The 16,553-nt window shown below is 41.1% G+C and overlaps 1 protein-coding gene across 1 annotated transcript in view; it reads right to left on the bottom strand.

The window, feature by feature from the left end:
* Positions 1-3,737: 3,737 nt before the first annotated feature.
* sim1a (SIM bHLH transcription factor 1a) overlaps positions 3,738-16,553 on the bottom strand; it is a 48,048-nt gene continuing 35,232 nt past the window's right edge. Inside the window, exons 9-11 of the mRNA XM_034173961.1 lie at positions 15,790-15,943; positions 6,132-6,543; positions 3,738-4,848 (exon numbers count right to left, since the gene is read on the bottom strand). Coding sequence (XP_034029852.1) covers positions 4,019-4,848; positions 6,132-6,543; positions 15,790-15,943 — 1,396 coding nt within the window. The 3' untranslated portion in view covers positions 3,738-4,018. The remainder of the gene's footprint in view (positions 4,849-6,131; positions 6,544-15,789; positions 15,944-16,553) is intronic.

Genomic DNA, 16,553 nt, shown 5'->3' with positions numbered 1-16,553 from the left:
TTAAAACACAAAAACCCCAAACTCCCATGGTGCACTGCAGCACAACGTGCATTGTTTACTGGTTAGCTAAAATCACTAATTTCTCCAAAAATATTTGTCCTGTCATCTTTTCATTTTTGCAGTATTCATCCTTGACCAAAAATACTTTAGCATACCAAGCAGCAAATGTCATCTGTCCTCGGTTTTGCTGTGATCGAAGCCATACCCACACATGCACGCACACAGAGGCCACTTGGCTAATATAGATAAGATAAATAATAGATCATAAAAACAAAACATTTATCTCATAAAGGAAGAAGATTGTTTGTGGTCCGTCTTAAAAATGAAAGAGCTCTTGCACGTGAATCACCTGAACAAATTTCTTTGGCAGAACAGAAATTAGTTTGTGTGTGTGTGTGTGTGTGTGTGTGTGTGTGTGGTGTGTGTGTGTGTGTTGTGTGTGTGTGTGTGTGTGTGTGGTGTGTGTGTGTGTGTGTGTGTGTGTGTGTGCTCTGTATTGATAGCTAGCTATTTTATATGATGATTTAATTAATGATTAGAAAATCAGCTTTTTTAAGGTTTCTTGACAAGCAGTAATATGCATCAGCATGCATAATTGTGCGCACAAACTGCTACAAATATCTTTAGTATTTCAGCAGAAAAGCTAAAATCTGTGGTTAAAACAAACAAAAATCTGCAGAGGGTTTTAGCTTCTGAACATTTTTTTAAATTCATATTTAAAAATGTTCCATTTAAAACAAGAATTTACTTCAACAAAACATGACCATTTCTGCAAAATGACTTTATTTTGTCCTTTACACTTTGCCTCAGTCAAAAACTCACATATACAGGCAGTTTGAATGGATTGATTGCAGCTACATTTCATAATCAAAATATTTAATCAATAAATACAGCCCATGTGCTTAAATGTAGTGGGATTTTCTTTTTGATGCGTATTTCCCATAAATAACTTTAAGAGATGGAGCACATCCCAGACTTTGCCAAAATGAAAAATCCAAACTTGTATAAATATAGTGTCTCTAAGGACGGGACAGAAGATAATTAAGAAATCCAAGAAGAAACTTGAATCTTGTTGTTGTACAAACATGCCCACATAACAATAATGAACAGTTCCTTCACAGATCCGTCATAATAAACGCAGTAAAGCTGCCTTACGTGGCAAGCCAACAGGTCAGATTGCATATGATTTCCTCCACCACTCACACGTGATTACCATAAATATCTTTCCACACGTTGGCTGTCATTGCCTCTGAACTCCAACAAAACATATTAGCTCATGTCATTGTCTCCTCCATCATCTCCCTCCAATCATGATTAGGTCAGTTACAGAGTAGCGACTTCCACGTCTCACGTTCACTGTCTGACACGAGCAGAGACATGCCGTGAATGGCTTTGCAATTTGTAGAGAGGGAAATGACATTTTCTTCTAGAGTTTGCACCACCTGTCCTCACAACATCCAAAAGTAAAATCAGGGAGGGACATCTTCACAAAGCTGCATCTGTTATAGTGCAAAAGATTACAGAGCTCAGTACAAACCAACTGATTCATTCAGACCAAATACTCATTTGCTTCATCCAGGTGCTGGTGTCATTACTGCAGCAGCAGGTCAGAAATTCATTAGAATGCATTAAAAGACTCAAACCACAACCTGTTCTAACACATTAAAACTCATCTCCAGGAGGTCAGACTGCAACGTTTTCTCTTTCGATGTTTAAGGAGCCGCCTATTCTGCAGCGCCACATTTACAGTCCCCTCAAGCGCTGCAGAGACATGATCTTGGACAACAAAGGCTGACATACAGAATGATGTACTGTATGGGTCTGAGATTTGGAGCAACCACAGAGTGCTGAAGGTTCCACAGACTTCCAAGAAACCAACAACTCAAGCACTAAACAAGTTGGGTTATTCCACAGCAAACATGATGAAAGAAACCTGCTCTCCAAGAGATGGTAAGGAGGAAAAGAGACAGTATAGACCAAGAAGAAGGTGGCTTGTTGGCATCAAGAAAGGGACTGGTGTGTCTTTATAACAAGCATAAGCTCATTTATAGTCTTCTCCGTCCCCATGCTAAAATTATACAACATTGTCAAAAGAAACAAATTTACATTTTCAGCTGTAATTTGAAGTCTGAATGTACAGTAGTTATATTTCAACAAGCTTCAAACAGATGTCAACAGTTATCCCCATGAGGACTGGACTGAAGCAGCTAATGAGATTTGGTCTGAATCAATCAGTGCAATGGGACGTAAATTAATAGCATACAGACAGAAATGGCTGAATACCTACAGCGCCTATAAAAACAATTCAGAATCCTTGAAAGTTTTTTACATTTTCATTAATAAAAATTAAAATACATCAGACTGTACTGGCAGCCTGTCTAATCCAGACTTCAGCCCCTCTATATGCAGTACTTGACAAGATAAACACAGATAGATGGATGTATGAATGGACAGAATCACGATGTTTAATACTCTTTAATAATAAAATTATGATGTCAATGTGTACACAAATATCAACATTATCGAACATTACAAATATGGCAGCATGCACTGGAAAAAGAGAATGTTTGAACCAACTTTTAAGTTAGAGTTGATTTAACTTCAAGTTCAAACAACTTAATTCATTCGGGTTTTTACAAATTGTAACACTTTTTAAAGTTGGTTCAAACATTCTCTTTTTTCACTGTGGTGGTTTAAGGTCATCTCCTGTTACCAATTTTTGTCCCCATTTTCTGTTTTGATTTCAAAATTGAAGAAAACAGGCCAGATTTTTTAAAATTGCAGCCAAAATTGGTATGTTGATTGCAACAGATTATTGGCAATTAAGCACGATTCCCATTATATGATTCTGTTGCACATGTGCCAATGTGTGCACAAAATGCTAGTTCCTCTAATTTCTCTGTTAAAATCTCTAAACTTTCTTCTGCTGATGAGCTCAATGTGCTTTCATTGGTTTCATGTTGCCGAGAAGGATAAAAGGAGGGTTTTTGTTTTCCAGAGAACAGGAGATCCTGATTACTGCGTACCTGATTGTCCAATGTCACCTGACTTTATACAAGATTAGCCCTGATCTGCAACAATTAAATGTGATTCTTCACTGTTTTTGAATAATGGTTTATCCAAAAGTCAAAACTTTCAACATGTTTAAAACTTTCCCAATTGGTCACAGTGCACTACATTGCTATCTTTTTATTTACCTATTTTGATGAAATCATCAATAATCACATGTCAAAAATAGTTGCCTCACAGTGTTAAGGTCCTGGGATCACTTCCCGTCTGGTCGTTTCTGTGTGGAGTTTGCATGTTCTCTCTGTGTTTGCTCCTGCTTCCTCCCAATTTTAAAGACATTCATAGTAAGTGAATTGGAAACTTTAAATTAACCGCAGGTGTGAGTATGACATGTTTATCTGTCTACATGTGGCACTGTGATAGACTGGCATCCTGTCCAGGGTGTACCTCTCACCCAGTGACTGCTGGGATAGGCTCCAGCCCCCAATCAAGCCTTAATAGGAACAGGTGCTTTTTGACCATGACTGAATGAAGAAATGAATGAATACAAATAAAAATAGTTCATAACCCCCGCCAAGGAAGCTATGAATTGACATAACATCGTATTTTTATACAATGTTATGTAAATCTCTAAACTTTTGTGTTTCATTCCAGTTTTAAAAAAATGAAGCATGATGTTCAATCTCTGAAGAAGATGACATCACTCTGTGTGTTTGAGTGAATGAGTGAGACGGTGAACACAGAGCGATGTCATAATTGAGATGAAGTCTTCTGTCAGTATTTTGAACACATTCTCAAATACTAACCCACAGGGCTGATGAAACCTTTCAGTCATCCAATGACAATCAATCAACAAGTGACATTTCCTGCAGACCTCCTGTGTCACTGTGTACTCTATTTCTGTATCAGAATTATAATTATGTTAAACTTTTAGGCCTGTTCAGCTTTGATGTGCCATTCTATCGTCCGATGCGTTCATATCCCATATTAAATTATTAAACATTGTGATTCAGGTTTTTTTTTTTTTTTTAAATGTAGAATAAGGTGGTGAAGAGTTTTTATAGGCACTGTAATGGAACACAACAGTGTGTGGCAGCAGACTGCTCTCCATGATGTGTTGGCTTCTTTCTCTGTGTGTTAGCCTGCCATTGGTGATGATGACAGAGGTGCCTTTGTGTCCGGCGGTTTGCTCTGATGGGATACGGAGGTGAGGGGTCATATCATTGTGGGTGGGGCCAGTAATGGCTGAGGTGCAGTGGCCCCGCAGGCTCTCTGCATCATACAGGTGCTCCAGAGCATAACCTGTCAGAGAGTAGGCAGCGTGCTTGTCCAAGTATGGCCGTGGGTGCGTGTGGGAGGGGTAGTGGCCAGGGGCTGGGGAAGATGAGCACGGGCCCGGCCGACTGAGTGGGTGGTGTAATGGCAAAGACAGCGGGGATACATCTGTCTGGAGGTAGTCTTTGGGCTTGAGGATGTGCTCAGAGCCAGGACTGCTGAGTCTGGATAGTGGGGCAGGACTAGACTCAGGACTGATCAACTGATTCAAACCTCGGCATACCACTGTCTGTAGAGGCAAGGGCCCCTGGGTATATTCTGGAGTAAAGCATGTACCGCTGCCCTTTGGCAAGCCATTGGCTGCTCCCAGAGGACCTTTGCGCAAATGAAGTCTACTCTCTTCTTCCTTGATCATCTGCTGTGTGGCCCGGATCAGTGTCTCAATCTTACTGGGCTCTTGCGGGCTACAGCGGTAGTGGTCAGATCGGTACCGGTCCCCTGAATCTGAATTTGAACCTCCATCTGGAGAGCTGACCATGCTGTCCTCATCCCAGTGACCTCCTTCTGCAGAACAGAATGAGAATCAAAGATAAAATCAGAATGAGAAAAACTAAAATAAGACAACAAAAACAGAACATACTCATCACTGTATAGATCAGGATTACAACTTGAAAAATGTGTGCACACACAATATAAACCTTAGTTGAGCTTTCTTAAGTAACTACCCTTTTGACACAAAGTCTTTCCAGACGCAAGCAAGGATTCTCCAGGTAGGCCTAGTACCTAAGACATCCAGTCTTTTTATTTGGTCACTGGATAGCTTCTAGGTCTAACGACCACACAGACTGGAAGCACACAGACTCTAAATAGTTGGACCTTCATCCTCCTGCAAATATATTGGCATCACCAAACACCTCTGTATTGGGGATTAAGCAAATTATCAGTATGTCCCACAAAGCATCCTGATAAACTGAAGAGAATTGGTGTCAGGACTGAGATTGTGGATCCTGGATGGCAATCAACTAAGCAGAAAACCAATCCATCCCCACCTCTCAAAAGGACCTATCTATCTGCTGCAACCAAGTGAAACACCTTCACCTTTCCCACTTGCCCAGAAAAACACATTACATGGACAACATTTCAAAGCTGACCTCTTACAATGGAAGTGGTATGCATCATGTAATGCTCCCTAAGTAACTGCATGTGTGACACAAAGTCCATCCAGTAGTAAACATGGATCCTATAAAGCAACCCAAGTCCAAAGACATCCAGTCATTGACTTAAGTCACTTAAGTCTCAGAACCATACAATAAGACAGGAACCAACAGGACCCTAATGATTTGTACTTTTATTCTCCTACAAAGACAATGGCATTGTCAAAGTCCTCTGTCCAGTGGCCTCATGACTGCATTAGATCTTCCCAGGTATCTCTCAATATGGAAGACCATGAGAAATGACTGTGACTTGTGAGATAACTGAAGCTGTCAAGCTCAACATGTTCACCTCAGACAGGCGAAAGTCACTGAAAGCCTGGATCTTCATCTTGATCCAAGATGACCACAAACCCAGACACTCCAAATCCTCATTCACTGCTGCACACAGTATATGTTTCCAGGCTGGCTATGGTATCATGGCACACTCCTCTCCTTTTGGCAAAAATTAACATGCCTTTGAACACCATAAGAAAACAAAGTTTGAACACTAAAACACAAAAATGTATCTTTTCCTCAAATAACCACAAAATATTGGCTGTTTGCAGGTACAGCACTTTGTGAAGGACTTTCTTCAACTGGACTTGAGAAGCACATGTGAATTAGAGCAGATGTGGTCCAAGTGTGAGTCCTCACCATGGAAGCTGTGGATGGCTGTGATGTGGGGCATACTGCTGCCACAGCTGTCATAGCTCTCCAAGTAGCCTTTGCTCAGGGGCAGAATGGAATGGTTTGTACCCCACCATGCATCCCTGCCAGGCGTGGGTGCTCCAAGAAAATAGCGCCCCGCCTCACATCGACCCCGCTCACAGCTCTGGCCCTGAGTGTGTGGGTGGAGGTGTGTGTGGCCGTCACTGATGGAGGGACTCTGCTCTTCAGACAGGCTGTAGCAGAGTGGCCGATGGTCAGTGATCTGTCTGTAGACACAGGAGGAGTCCTGACCTTCACTCTGCTCCAGCAGCTGAGGAGAGGCAGAGTCTGTGAGGGGGCTGCCACCCCAGGGACTGTCCTGGTCAGACTCTGAGCACTCTGGTTGGAAACCTGGATACTACAGGGAGACACCAAAAAAAAAAGAAAGACAGGAGCCTCATAACTATGGTAAGCGGTACACCCTCTGGCAGCCATATTGTATACAGCACCTTCAGGTATAGAAGAAATGATTCAAAGGTCTTCTCTCTCTCTCTCTCTCTCTCTCTCTCTCTCTCTCTCTTTTTTTTTTTCTAAAATAACTATCTATTTACCACATCCAGGTGAAACGTGGTTGTCCCCTTGGCTCTCTCCAGCCACTGGGGGCTTCAGCACTCAGGCACTTGTATGTTAGATCATGCACAGTGACACATGACAATGGTCGTAGAGTTTTGAGATTGGATACTAACCAGTGACTTCAGGCAATGACTGGATGTTTTTGGTGCTAAGTGTCTTCAAATGCAATCAGGGTTAAAAACCATTATTTGTGAAGTGGAGAACTGAAGGGTTCAGGTGCAAAACCCAGTATCTCCAAAATGACACATTTTCAGTTGTCTCATGCACACGGCTGTTTGGGTAACTATCAGTGTGAAAAATAAATATATTTTAAAAAATAAGCAAACTATTTTAGATTTTATTTATAGAAATCTGTGCATTTTTGTTACATTTTCCTTTAAATCTGTATTTTAAACTGCAATTTTATGCATTTGCTTAAAGTCACTGAGTTTTGCATTTGAACCTGTGCAGTGGATCTATCTGCTCCTTCAAAGACTCATATGTCTCCTTGCATGGCAAGCTGGTTACCAAGAGGCGATGATACCGAACAACTGCTTTGATTTGAATGGCCAAGGATGTTTTGTCAGTAAACGTATGTACAAATGTGTTAATTACTTTATCAAAAGTCACTTAACCTACTAGTAGAGGTGGGTAGCAATGCAATACATTTACTTTGATACATGTACTTGAGTAGTTTTTGTTTTTTAAATTTTACTTTTCAGAGTAGGTGTTTAGGAGAGTATTTTTTACTCATGACAAAAATGTACTACTTTGTTCATTGTGCATGTCGCAACTTTTGTACTATTTGTGATTTATTTTAATTTCGTAATATTTTTACACTCAGCCGAGAGCTCATTCAGTGATTTTCTGACAACAGCCTGAATGCAGCGGAGGCTCTGCCCTCTCCACACTTGACACAGAAGCAGCTGGTGACAAAACTCCTGCACGCATCGACTTCAGAGGAATATGTGAGTTTGCCTTTATAAAATGACGAGGAACAACATATTACGTTCTGTCGACTTTGTCTGCCTCAGATGGTGGAAATTTCAAAACCAGCACATCAAGCAAGTCAGGGTAAGTTCTTCACTATTCATGAAGTCAGACATCCGGGACATTGGTCATGTGACCTGCATAACAACAGGGTCTCCATTTTTTAGTGAGCGAAAACAGAGTGAACGTTATGCTGCGTTTACACATAACGAAGGCAAATCACGAATGCCAGGAAGTATACATTCTTGGCCGCTGATCACAAATTGATGATTTGAAGCAGAGGCGTCAAGTGTCCTCAGGAACTGCTGCAACCTGTTACCATGCATTATGATTAATGACTTGTGTTGCTGGCAAATTATCAGGAACCATTACGCACAGCCAAGAATAATGTTCTGCATTGTTGCGCGCTATCACGCATAACAGCGCATGGTTAAGTCCTGTCATGTTGTGAATGAGGCAAATTGTCTCCACACACACCCATATTCATCCAACCGTCAATTACTGAACAATTCAGATCGCTCCAGTTTGCTCCTCAAAAGCCACAGCAGAAGAACTTTGTGACTGCATGCTTAGTTGGGCTCTGTGCCATGGAGAGGTGCACAGAGGAGGAAGAGACTCCTCTTGTTTCGCTCGTTTTCCCAGACATCAGGCACATGCAGCAGGTGGAACACCTGCAGGAGTGCGCTGAGGAGCATTGGAATGAAACTTTTAGCCGACTTACGTCACTGTCCTTCTTCAGCATACTGCAGCAATGAAACTGAATGCAGTGCAGCAGGGTTTAATTGTGCGCATGTCAGAGAAGTGCGCTGTCATGCTCTGTTAAGGATCACCACTAATCAAGACGGATCAACACGCTCAGTTGTGACCTCCACGACATGAGGCAAAATGAGGACCACGCATGACATTCGTGGAAGATTTTTTTGACAGTCAAAAACATGCTCCACAAAAATCACGAATATCACGCACCAACACGCACTGTTAAGAAACCTATTCAGATGCGTTAAGTCATGTTAAGAATGTCAGGAATGTGCCAAGAATGACGCAAATATGACATTTGTAACGCGTCTTGCCTATGTGTAAATGCAGTATTATTTCTAATCAGGTTAAAAAATCTGATTTAAGTGATTTGCATCCATAACAGCCAGTCAGTAATGTAGCTAACACTACAAGTCAATTAGTGTGAAGTAAGTCTCACCATAGAACCCAGTGTTAAAATCAACATATTTTATATATATACAGTAGTGTTCAGAATAATAGTAGTGCTATGTGACTAAAAAGATTAATCCATGTTTTGAGTACATTTCTTATTGTTACATGGGAAACAACGTACCAGTAGATTCTCACAAATCCAGCAAGACCAAGCATTCATGATATGCACACTCTTAAGGCTATGAAATTGGGCTATTAGTAAAAAAAAAAAAAAAGTAGAAAAGGGGGTGTTCACAGTAATAGTAGTGTGGCATTCAGTCAGTGAGTTCATCAACTTTGTGGAACAAACAGGTGTGAATCAGGTGTCCCCTATGTAAGGATGAAGCCAGCACCTGTTCAACATGCTTTTCTCTTTGAAAGCCTGAGGAAAATGGGACATTCAAGACATTGTTCAGAAGAACAGCGTAGTTTGATTAAAAAGTTGATTGGAGAGGGGAAAACCTATACACAGGTGCAAAAAATTATAGGCTGTTCATCTACGATGATCTCCAGTGCTTTAAAATGGACAAAAAACCAGAGACGCATGGAAGAAAACAGAAAACAACCATCAAAATGGATAGAAGAATAACCAGAATGGCAAAGGCTCACCCACTGATTGGCTCTAGGATGATCAAAGACAGTCTGGATTTACCTGTAAGTGCTGTGACAGTTAGAAGACGCCTGTGTTAAGCTAATTTATTTGCAAGAATCCCCCGCAAAGTCCCTCTGTTAAATAAAAGACATGTGCAGAAGAGGTTGCAATTTGCTAAAGAACACATCAACTGGCCAAAGGAGAAATGGAGGAATATTTTGTGGACTGATGAGAGTAAAATTGTTCTTCTTGGGTCCAAGGGCCGCAGACAGTTTGAGAGACGACAACAAGAAGACAATGACCCCAAGCACACTAGTAAATGAGCAAAATCTTGGTTCCAGACCAACAAAATTGATGCCTCGCAGATGTGAAGAAATCATGAAAAACTGTGGTTATACAACCCCTGGCAAAAATTAAGGAATCACCGGCCTCGGAGGATGTTCATTCAGTTGTTTAATTTTGTAGAAAAAAGCAGATCACAGACATGACACAAACTAAAGTCATGTTCAAATAGCAACTTTCTGGCTTTAAGAAACACTATAAGAAATCAAGAAAAAAAGATTGCGGCAGTCAGTAACGGTTACTTTTTTAGACCAAGCAGAGGAAAAAAATATGGAATCACTCAATTCTGAGGAAAAAATTATGGAATCACCCTGTAAATTTTCATCCCCAAAACTACACCTGCATCATATCAGATCTGCTCGTTAGTCTGCATCTAAAAAGGAGTGAACACACCTTGGGAGAGCTGATGCACCCCAAGTGGACTGACATGAATCATGGCTCCAACATGAGAGATGTCAATTGAAACAAAGGATGAGGATTATCAAACTCTTAAAAGAGAGTAAATCATCACGCAATGTTGCAAAAGATGTTGTTGTTCACAGTCAGCTGTGTCTAAACTCTGGACCAAATACAAACAACATGGGAAGGTTGTTAAAGGCAAACATACTGGTAGACCAAGGAAGACATCAAAGCGTCAAGACAGAAAACTTAAAGCAATATGTCTCAAAAATTGAAAAATGTACAACAAAACAAATGAGGAACGAATGGGAGGAAACTGGAGTCAACGTCTGTGACCGAACTGTAAGAAACCGCCTAAAGGAAATGGGATTTACATACAGAAAAGCTAAACGAAAGGCATCATTAACACCTAAACAGAAAAAAACAAGGTTACAATGGGCTAAGGAAAAGCAATTGTGGACTGTGGATGGACTGGATGAAAGTCATATTCAGTGATGAATCTCGAATCTGCATTGGGCAAGGTGATGATGCTGGAACTTTTGTTTGGTGCCTTTCCAATGAGATTTATAAAGATGACTGCCTGAAGAGAACATGTAAATTTCCACAGTCATTGATGATATGGGGCTGCATGTCAGGTAAAGGCACTGGGGAGATGGCTGTCATTACATCATCAATAAATGCACAAGTTTATGTTGATATTTTGGACAATTGAAAGGATTTGGGGATGATGAAATCATTTTTCAAGATGATAATGCATCTTGCCATAGAGCAAAAACTGCAAAAACATTCCTTGCAAAAAGACACATAGGGTCAATGTAAAAAAGCAACCGTTACTGACTGCCACAATTTTTTTTCCTGATTTCTTATAGTGTTCCTTAAAGCCAGAAAGTTGCCATTTGAAATGACTTTAGTTTTGTGTCATGTCTGTGATCTGCTTTTTTTCTACAAAATTAAACAACTGAATGAACATCCTCTGAGGCCGGTGATTCCATAATTTTTGCCAGGGGTTGTACAACTAAATACTAGTTTAGTGATTCACAGGATTGCTAAAAAAGCAGTTTGAACATAATACGAGATCTGTCCATAAAGTATCGTACCTTTTTATTTATTTTTTTAAACTATATGGATTTGATTCATATGTTTTCACGTCAGACAAGCTTGAACCCTTGTGCGCATGCGTGAGTTTTTCCACGTCTGTCGGTGACGTCATTCGCCTGTGAGCACGCCTTGTGGAAGGAGTGGTCCCGCCCCCTCGTTGGATTTTCATTGTCTGGAAATGGCGGAATGATTTGGGCTTTTTTTCATCAGAATTTTTTCAGAAGCTGTTAGAGACTGGCACCTGGAAACTATTCGGAAAATTTATCTGGCTTTCGGTGAAAATTTTACGGGCTTCACAGAGAATAAGGTCTGTTAGTACAGCTTTATGGACCCCTTTAAGGACGCTCTGCGTGCTGCGCTCAGCGCGCCGCGCTCCAAGCTGCGACGACACGGCACAAGCCACCGGACCATTTCTAAACGGATGGCTCTGTGGATACGAGACCGTCATGTGCTCTTTCTCTGGTTATCACAAGAGCTGGACATCAGTCATTTTCTGGCAGATTTCACTTTTAACAAGAGATTTTGGCATGGAAAGCCGCGCGGAAGCGAGACAAAGGAACACCTCCTTTTTGGCGTGCCAGAGGACAAGTTTGGACATGTCTATCTCGGCTTTCAATGCTTACCAGTCCAGTAGGTATCAGTGAAATTGTGGAGAGCTGGAGCGTCCTTAAAGGGGTCCATAAAGCTGTACTAACAGACCTTATTCTCTGTGAAGCCCGTAAAATTTTTACCGAAAGCCAGATAAATTTTTCGAATAGTTTCCAGGTGCCAGTCTCTAACAGCTTCTGAAAAAATTCTGATGGAAAAAAACCCCAAATCATTCCGCCATTTCCAGACAATGAAAATCGGAACGACGGGGCGGGACCACTCCTTCCACAAGGCGTGCTCACAGGCGAATGACATCACCGACAGGCGTGGAAAAACTCATGCATGCGCACAAGGGTTCAAGCTTGTCTGACGTGAAAACATATGAATCAAATCCATATAGTTTAAAAAAAATAACAAAAAGGTACGATACTTTGTGGACAGACCTCGTAGTTTTGAGTTTGTAGCGTCAACAGCAGATGCTACTATTATTGTGAACACCCCCTTTTCTACTTTTTTTTTACTAATAGCCCAATTTCATAGCCTTAAGAGTGTGCATATCATGAATGCTTGGTCTTGTTGGATTTGTGAGAATCTACTGAATCTACTGGTACCTTGTTTCCCATGTAACAATAAGAAATATATGCAAAACCTGGATTAATCTTTTTAGTCACATAGCACTACTACTATTCTGAACACTACTGTATATATACATACGGTGCAGCCGGTCTGCTCTGTGTTATGGGCCTTTCACACTGAATACTTCAGGCCAATCTGTCAACGCTTCCCAATCCATCAAGATGTGTTTTTAACACATCTGACACATGACGTCAGACGGGTCGCTTCGGAAGCGGCAAGGGGGCGGAGATTGCCACATCACACTCTGGCTGTTTCCACAACCTGAAAAAAGTTCAGCGATTGCCATCTTGAATTTGCGTCACCTGAACCACAAAAAAAGTTTAAAAAAACAGCAGTAGAACAATTCTCCCATCACCCTGCTGGGAGAAGCTTTTTTCAGCTACTTTGAGCGACCAAGGGAGGACTGATGACTTGGTGGGATATTGATCGAACCACGACAGCGGGCCGACCCGCATGGAGAAGCCGGCCTTCAGGCATCATCACTGGGCAGACCAAGGCAGGCAGCCGGGGTGATGGAGCAAACCCACTCAGTCCGAAATCTCCCACTTTTTGGATATATGCGAAGTCCCAGTTTGCCCAACGGAGTTTAGTTCTGCAGCTTTATCAAGGTGAGAATAATGTAAAAATAAAATGTGATGTTTACTGAACTGCTGTGAAGGTTTAATTATCAGCTAACGTTAGCGTAGCCTTTTAGCACAGTTGATCTGAGTGAACGCTTTAATTTCTAAATGGTTCAGTCTTTTTTTTTTTTGTTACCAAATAAAGCTACAGCTTTTTTCAGACACCACAAAAGCTCAACTTTAAATAACTTTTTTGGGGGGGGGGTTCCATAATTTTTTCCTGTTTTTTTTTTTTTTTCCTTTTTTATATATAAACTGTTTAGTGTTTCTTTATATTTAAAGAAATATTTTTATTTGTCCCAATCAGGAACATTTGCTGTGCAGACAACCAAACTTCCATTGATGAGCTGAACACCACAAAGTCCAGTCGAAAGAAAACATCTCTGCTCTTCAAAATATGGCAAAAGTGTCTTCAGCAACACCACCAGAGTTCAAAGCTGCAGAAGAGACCTTCATCTGGTCCCGAGAATCCAGCAGAACATCACCTGCTTCTAAATAAAAGGCTTTTTCAACAGCAACTATTTTATTATTTTAAAAAAGCTGTTTCATTTTATATTTTAACAATAAATGAACGGATCATTTAATTAAAAATGTCTATGAAATCAAAGTCAAAAGACATTTGCACAGGTAGAAGCTCTCCACTTATTGTGCTCAAATTCATATTTTAGAAATTACTCTGTCCTGATCACAACATTAAAGGCAATTACATATTTTGGCGAAATTACAAGTTGAAATGACCATAAAAAAAATTCATCATGAGGTTTATGTCACAGAAATCCTACTTTACAATCACACTGCAGTCATTGTTAAATTATTTCCTGTTGCATTTATAATAAACATTTGTATTTATTTACAGTGTCTGTTTTTCTGGTTGAAATGAGATATAAATAATCTACCAGACTTAAAAAAAATGTACAAATTTCCATGTTATTTTGTCTAAAAAATAAATGTCTGAGGTTCCTTATGTTAAACAAGAAATTATCTAATCTGAAATAACAGGTGGTTTTAATTTACAGATGAAAGGTTTCTAAAGAACCATTTATTGATTTATTTAGCTATTTTAATTACAAGTGTTTTTCTTCAGAAAACTGCTCCATAAATGAGCAGTCCTGTGACACATATGTTTTGCACAGATCAATGGTTTCTGCATCAATCCATTTTACACAGATCAGTGGTTTCTGCACCAATCCGTTTTGTAGAGATCAGTGGTTTCTGCCACTCGTCTTCCATGTTTTGGCCCGACCTATTGGTCAACGCAAAGGTACGTCACGGCTCAGAGCATCGAAAGTTGGATTGGATTGAACTTTAACTATGTCAGCCTGCTGACAAGCGGCAATGCGCGCTCCTGTCAGAAGCGTCGGTTTAGCTCAGCTTTTGACGCATCTAAAAAGCAACGCGTCTCATTGAAAATAATGCTTTTTAGACCGATTTTTGACACATTTAATGCATCTGACGTATTCAGTGTGAAAGGCCCATTAGCCTGATCCCATCAAATCTCAGAAGCTAAGCACTGCAGCACCTGGTTAGTACTTGGATGGGAGACCTCTTCGGAACACCAGCAGCTGTGTGTGTGTTTCTCCAGGTGAAACTGGATTTGCATCAGGAAGGGCATCCGGCGTAAAACTACTGCCAATTATTAATGCGGATCTGGCATAAAATGACCAAATCACCTAATCTGCATGCCTTTGGAAGGACACCCAAGCAAACATGCAAACTCCACACAGAAAGAACCAGACAAGAAGCGACCCCACAACCTTCTAGCTGTGAGACAACAGTGCTAACCACTAATCTACTGTGCCGCCCTTCATACGACCAAAAAAGACAGGATTATCTGAAAGAAAAGACTTTTCTTGATGAATGGGATTTACAGAATTATAATTTTAGATGTGTTTTTGAATCATCTTTACTGTCTTCCATGCAGTAATTTCCATGAAGAATTCATTTTACAGTTCACTAACACCACACAAGTAAGAAATATTTTGCCTCACAACCAAATACTTCTTCAGCTCAATGCCTGACACAACCAGAAGTGTTTGAGCTTCAACTCGGCTTCCGTATCTCTACCAAACATTCTTTGCAGTGCTTCATTTGAATGAAGCATCATTTGTCTGCATGTCTCCACCTACTTGTACTGTCTACTGTCTGTTTGGGAGCACTTGGTGGATCATGTGATGGTCTGGTTTGGGTTCCGTTTGCCCGTCACTCAGGTAGACCTGAGGCTCCCCCTGATCTCCAAACAGTGACATGAAGGACTCCTTGGCCTGGTCCAGTCACTGCAGTCCTCAGCCATGAGGACCTGTGTGCTGGATCATGGTCAGAGAAATGGTTATGGCCTCAGCCCAGGCTCCGTAACATCTACTCATTGCACACAAAGTCATTCCAGGGGTACCGCTTGGTGTCTACAGAAAGGAGCACCTGGAAATGTGCAATTCACTGGAGGACTGCGTCTTCTCAGGTTGCTCTAAAATATCAGGCATAGCTAAGTGCTGGATTTCAGACACAAAATAATACTCATTACTTCTTCGGTCTCATATCTCACTGAGCAGCAATAAAGATTTTGACATCTTTAGATTTTCCATAAAAGTGGAGCAGTCCTCACCTGTGTGTAGGGGGAGAGCCTGGCTTTGGTCTTGGGTCGGGCCAGCCTGCTTTTGGGCGTCCTGCAGCTCTCTGTCAGGCTGCTGCTGTAGGGACAAGAGACTTTGGACGTAACCTGCTCCAGAGAAAGCTGAAGGCCTTTATACTCCGTTTCCCTGAAGACACAAGCAGAAATCCCACATGAGGTGCAAAAGATTTTCTACACTAAACACACATGGAGAGTGGTGCTGGTGCTCAGCTGTTGATTAAACAACACAAACAGACTGTGTGTACCTGCAGGGGAGATGAATTTTTTTACACTGCAGAATCCCATTAACATCTGTTTAGTGATTACTGGCTCACTGCAGTGCTGAGGGAACCGGCCTGTAGGGGGATGTGTGGTACGGTGTGTGAATGCTGGGGGATGGTGGGGGGAGCTGTGGGGATGCTTGTTTTAACAGAAGGATTGCAGGAAGGCCTTTAACAAACACTCTACAGAGGGAAAGCTGTCCAATCAAATAGACGGGGAGATTAAAGGCTGTGTCTGGCTAAATCAGGCCCGTAGGAGAAGCTGTGACGTCTCACTGCTGGGAAATGGGAATTGATTTCTCACTGAAGTGCTCCACAGATCTCAGCATGGATGACGAATAAACTCTGAGACAACAGAAAACCTGGACAGGGTTTACTTGAGACAAATAGTAATCCATCATCTAAGCACATTTGCTTTCTCTCCACAACCACCACACAACACTCCAGTGTACATTGATATATACAATCTATATGTGT

The sequence above is a fragment of the Thalassophryne amazonica genome, chromosome 7 (assembly GCF_902500255.1).
Source record: "Thalassophryne amazonica chromosome 7, fThaAma1.1, whole genome shotgun sequence".
Taxonomy (NCBI): domain Eukaryota; kingdom Metazoa; phylum Chordata; class Actinopteri; order Batrachoidiformes; family Batrachoididae; genus Thalassophryne; species Thalassophryne amazonica.
This window is presented reverse-complemented; position numbering and strand designations above follow the sequence as displayed.